This window comes from Microtus ochrogaster, unplaced genomic scaffold (genome assembly GCF_000317375.1).
Source record: "Microtus ochrogaster isolate Prairie Vole_2 unplaced genomic scaffold, MicOch1.0 UNK125, whole genome shotgun sequence".
NCBI classification, from domain to species: domain Eukaryota; kingdom Metazoa; phylum Chordata; class Mammalia; order Rodentia; family Cricetidae; genus Microtus; species Microtus ochrogaster.
The window spans coordinates 506,071-511,966 of NW_004949223.1; the positions used below are offsets into that span (position 1 = coordinate 506,071).

Sequence of the window (5,896 nt, forward strand, 5' to 3'; positions counted from 1 at the left end):
CCAGGCTGGTCTCGAACTCACAGAGATCCACCTGCCTCTGTCTCCCGAGTGCTGGGATTAAAGGCGTGCGCCACCATCGCCCGGCCTTGTTTTTGTTTTTAAACAAGGTTTCATGTGACCCAGGTTGGCCTCAAACTCAAGTGCTACGATGATAGTTGTTCTCTACAGTGCCAGGCTAAACGCAGCAAACTTTCATTCTGCAAATGGAAACTCGTGATTGCAGAGGCTGAGGGTATAGCTTGCCTGGTAGAGGGCTTCCTAGCATGCAAGAAATTCCATGTCCATTCCCAATACCACACAGACCCAGTGTGGTGGCACAGGCCTGCAACTGTAGCATTTGGGAAGTGGAGTCAGGAAGGTCAGGCATTTAACATCATCACTACCTACATAGCAAGTTTGAGGCCATTTAGGGCTATACGAGACCCTGTCTCAGAACGAACATAAAACCACTTTAAATCCATGAATACAAAGGACTGTTTAAAAATGGTCTTATATTTGATCATCATAGAATTTATTTGCACATGTGTGTTTATGCGTGCATACACATTTCTACTCGTGTGTTTGGACTGAGCCATCTCCCCAGTGTTCACATGCAGAGATTCACACTCTGCTGGAAACATGCATAGGGCTGTGTTTGAGGTTGATGTCGGATGTTTGCTTTGTGACTTTTCACCTTGTTTTTTGAGGCAGGGTCTATCACTGAACTCAGTGCTCACCAATTTGGCTAGATTAGCTCGCTAGCGAGTTCCAGGGATCCTCCTGTCTCTACTTTCCTAGCACTGGGAAGTAAGATGAGTGTTATTATGTCTGTTTTTTATGTGGGTGCTAGGGATTGAACTCAGGTCCTCATGCTTACATGGCAGCCACTTTACCCATGGAGTCATTTCACCAGCCCCCAAGAGCTTAGACTCACAGGGAGGCCTAACTATAGTCAAATTTATATGGATGAAGGCAGAGTATGGAGGCCAGTTTAGGAGGAAATGGAGAGTCAGTGTTGAATGAGGCAATGATTGTGCCACACTGTAAACGTACAGTGCCTCTAACTGTATACCAACACAAGGTGAAATGGCAACGTTTTGTGTTTATTTAATCATACTTTCAGTCGTGTAAATAAATCACCAGTAATAGCTTTCTATTAGTGTCACCAACTGATTTTTTTTTTTAATTGTGGTAAATTTGGGTCTAAGGAAATGATGCTGGATAATAGGTTTGCTGTACAAAAACACAAGGGTCTAAGTTTGGGTCCCCAACACCCATGTAGAAGAAAGCTGGGTGTGGTGGCGTGCATCTGTAGACATCACACTGGGGAGGCAGAGACAGGCAGACCTCTGGAGTGTGCTAGCCAGCCAGCCTAGCAAGTATGAGGCCCAAGTTTAGTAGGAGACTGTCTAGTAAGTAAGGTGGAGGGCTGGCAGATGTATCAGGAAGTAAAGGTACTTGCTGCCAAGTCTTACAGACTAACTTTAATTCCTGGAATCCACATGGTGGAAGGAGAAAATAGATTCCTCAGTGTTCCTCTGATCTCCACATGTGTAACTTGGCTTGTTCTGCTCCCCCATAAAATTAACTTAATAATAACAATAAAAAGATGAAGAAATGGTTGTAGAAGACACACACTATCAACCTCTGGCATTTGTATTCACCCACATAGGTGAGAGTACATAGATACAGGTAACATATATACATATGTTATATACATATACACACAGAATGCACACAAGCACACACAGTAACTCCAGAACTGGTGTTGTAAGACTGAAATTTGACCCTTTGGGGGGGTGAGGATGCATGAATGAGACACCAGGCCAATCTAGGGTACAGAGTGAGTTCAGTGTCAGACTGGATAACATAGTGAAGCCCCGTCTCAGTGAGGAAAGGTCTGGAAACATGGCCTGTGATAGAGTGCTTGCCTAGAGTCCCCAGTGAAGGGCTGTGGCTGTGGCCTAAGGAATGACACCCAAGCTGGACCTCTGACCTCAGTGTGTGTGTGTGTGTGTGTGTGTGTGTGTGTGTGTGTGTGTGTGTGTGTGTCTTCTGGCGGAGATTGAGCCCTCTGCTCTGCCTCTCCCCAGGGCTGAAGCTCCCCTCACGGACCTGGTCCCCACCTTTTGAGTCTGATGATTCTCAGAAGCACAATCAGAGCGAGTATGACGATTCGGCCAGTGAATGCTGCTCCTGCCCCAAGACCGACTCTCAGATCCTGAAGGAGCTGGAGGAGTCTTCGTTCAGGAAGACCTTTGAGGATTACCTGCATAATGTGGTTTTTGTCCCCAGGTCAGAACTTAGCATGTGCTGGCTTTCTTTCTGTCTTTCAGTTTGGTGTTGGAAAGGGTGCCATTACAAATATGTCTGTGGGTCACACGTGCACTTATATATGCATGTGTGTGTGTGCACGCACACAAATACACCTGTGGGTTACAAGTTTTTTCCTTTTCTTGTGCTTGATTTGAACTGAAAACAGCAGCAGACATGGCTGGATCTAGGCCCATCCCACGCATATGTCTTACAGAATGGTGGAGCTGTTGATAACAGGGACTCTAGAAGCTGTCCGTTTGGGCTCTCTACTCTTACATGTACAGGTCTGAGCAAGTTACCATACTGCTCTGTGCCCCAGCTTTCTCATCTGCACAATTGACAAAGCACAGTTGGCCTTTGGTGTCTCCAGTGGATTGGTTCCAGGACCCTGAGGGTTACTCCACAGATTCTCAAGTCTCTTATATAAACATCATAATATCTGCAAAGAACCCACTCATACCTTCATCTTTAGATAACTTATAACATCTTCAGATAGTACACATACTATATGAATAAATAATTGTTACACCATATTGTGTAACATGGGCCCCACAACAAGAAAAATGCTTATATGTGTTCACTATGACACAACTTTCTAGAATCATTCTTTGACAGTTTCATACATGTATACATGTGTCTTGATCATATTGACCCTCACTTTCCCCTTATACTCCCATCAACATGTCTGCCTCCTTCATGTTGTTCTTGTCTTCCTCTTTCTCTTCATTTTTATTTTTATTTTTTTTTATTTTTTATTTATTTATTTTTTTGGTGTTTCGAAACAGGGTTTTTCTGTGGCTTTGGAGCCTGTCCTGGAACTAGCTCTGTAGACCAGGCTGGTCTCGAACTCACAGAGATCCGCCTGTCTCTGCCTCCCGAGTGCTGGGATTAAAGGCGTGCGCCACCATCGCCCGGCTCTCTTCATTTTTAGACCCACTGAAATGTTGAGTGACCTTGACTTGATCTTGTGTCAGGTAACCCCAGCTGCACTGAGTTCATGGGTGCAATGGCCATGTCATGTCCAAAGGTAACATTTCATAGCACTTCTCCCCATCCTCTGCTCTTACATCCTCTCCACTTCTGCGTATTTCATTCTCTGAGCCATGCTAGTGGAGTTAATACAGATTAACTGCTGCACACTCACTAGTTACTTATTCTCAGCACTGATCAGCTGTGAGTCTCTGCTAAGTGTAAAAGGAAGTTTCTCTGATTAGGTTTGAGACAGTACTAATGTATGTACATAAACAAAAATATTTTAAAGGGTAGTTTGATAACATGTTCATTTAGCAAAGCAGCAATGGTAGGTTCCCAATTAGAGCCCATTGCTTCCTGAATCATGAATTCCCTCCTGTGGAGCGGACCTCAAATCCCTGAGAGCAGTTGGTTACCTCTTGTAATGCTCGTGCCACTGGGTGCATCTTGCCGGACAGGTCTACAAATAGTTTTGATTCATAATGGGTTGAACCCAAGAATGTAGGTCTCATGGATGCCCTGGGCTTGTAATTCCTCCTTGTATTTTAAGGTTCTATGCCTGAACGACTCTCAACCATAACATTGCATACTTGGATCCATACTTGCTACTCTGTGTGGCGGAACCCATCCTGGGCAAAAGGGTGCTGAGCAGCCTTCTTAGTCCGCAGCTGCTCAATTCTAGTAGTATCTCTTATCCCAGATATGACAGCCAGGAATACTTCTGGAAACTTCCAGATGTTTCCAAGAACACAAGCTTTGAATATGCCTGCTGCTGAGCTTCTTTGTACTTTTCCATCGCTTTCCCTCAAATTCTTCATCAGACTTTCCCCCTGCCCACCCATCTTCCAAATTAGATGGAATTTTCCATTTCCAGAGCATATCAAAGCTCTAGAAAGTCCATGCTGGGACCGAACAAAGTTCTAGTGTTTCTAATGTCCACTCGTTTTTCCCTTGAGTAGTTTCATCTCCAAAACCATTATTTTCATTTTTCTTTCTTTATAGTATCTTCTGCCATAACTGAGTCCAAAATGCTGGGCTGGAAAGGGGGTTCAGCCAGTAAATCTCTTGCTATGCTGCCATGAGAATCTGAGCTCCACCCCTAAAACTCACATTAAAAGAGCCAGCTGTGGTGGCACTTGCTAGTAAGCCCATAGCTAAGAAGGTATCCCATAGCATAGGATACTTGGGGCTCTATTGGCTAGCCATCTCAACCAACTCTTCAAATTCCAGACCAGTGAGTCTCTGTCTCAGAAGGTGGCCTGCATGCACACATGTGCACGTGCGTGCGCGCGCACACACACACACTAAACAGTAAGGGTTTAAATGATGCTGGATTTGGAGAAATGGCTGAATTACTTATGGCTAGATATAGTCATATATGACATTCATGGGCATTCTGAAGTCATTTTCTCCCACTTTTCCTGGATTCCCTGCACTTCAGGAAAAGTATAGATAGATCTTTTCCACTGACCAATGATGGCAGAACTTGTGTTAGTCTTCTTTCTGTTACTAAAATGAAATAGCCAAGATCTGACACATTATGAAAAAAAAAAGATTGATTTAGCTCAGTTTTGGTGATATATCAAAAAAGATGACATTAGAGTGGCAGGGGTATCTGTTATGAGACGGGAAGCTGTATAGACCAGGGAAGAGCCAGTAAAGAGCTTCTGCTATTCCTCTTCCATTACTCCTTTTCTGCTTCTACCTCTTCTTACCACTCCAAATTCCAAATCTCCAGTAGGTGACCCTTGGGGAACAGAGTCAAGCCACATCCCAAACATAGCAGTGCTCTTTCGTGGAGGGAGTACTGCTTCAGGGGTGTCAGAGCCAAACGGTCCCTTGTCCTCAAAGCAATGACTTTTGTTTTCACAGAAAACCCTCTGCAGGCAGTGGTGCCGAGGACACTAGGTATGACTCAGCTGTGGGACATCCACATGGCCCTGTCGCTGTTCAGTCAGTGTGGGGTGCGAAGCCCCAAATCAGGGATTTCTGGGGCTTTTCTTATTTTGCATTTTTCTTATTTGCATGATGAACTGCAGCTCTTGAGACTGGATGCTTCACAAATTCTCTGATTAAATGCCTTCACTGGGAAATGGAATCTGGGCATGAATGTGGGGAAAATTTTTAACTAACACACTCTTCCGAAAATATGCACTCAAGGGCACACTTCCTGGGTCCTTCCCCAATGCATCATTTTCCCTCCAGGCATTGCTCACTAAATATCTGACTATAGGTAGCTGGGCACACACCCAGAACCCTGTCTGAGGCTTGAAGTTCCAGCTTCAGGTGGTAGGGAATTCTACTTTTTATTAAACCCAATCTCATCCTTCTTAATGACCATTTCTCTGGGTCTCTAGACAATGCAATATGACCACAAAAGGTGACCAGTCAAAGGAATACAATGTTGCTGAATTTCAGCAGTAAACTGAGGAACAGTAGTCATAGGGAGGCCATTAAGGGACAAATGCAGACAGACAGGGAGATGAGACTTTGTTAGCTCTTGTTGGAGCACGAAGCAAGTTTAGAGAGACAGGTAGGAGCCGGGCGATGGTGGCGCACGCCTTTAATCCCAGCACTCGGGAGGCAGAGGCAGGTGGATCTCTGTGAGTTCGAGACCAGCCTGGTCTAC

The 5,896-nt window shown here is 44.7% G+C and overlaps 1 protein-coding gene across 3 annotated transcripts in view; it reads left to right on the plus strand.

Annotated features, from left to right (window-relative positions):
* Insr (insulin receptor) overlaps window positions 1–5,896 on the plus strand; it is a 137,134-nt gene that overhangs the window by 98,913 nt on the left and 32,325 nt on the right. For 2 of the 3 annotated variants that reach the window (XM_005371761.3, XM_026778304.1), the window contains exon 10: window positions 2,073–2,274. In XM_005371761.3, coding sequence (XP_005371818.1) covers window positions 2,073–2,274 — 202 coding nt within the window. Of the gene's footprint in view, window positions 1–2,072; window positions 2,275–5,139; window positions 5,176–5,896 lie in introns of all 3 variants that reach the window. The other variant, XM_005371760.3, reaches the window with a different exon arrangement.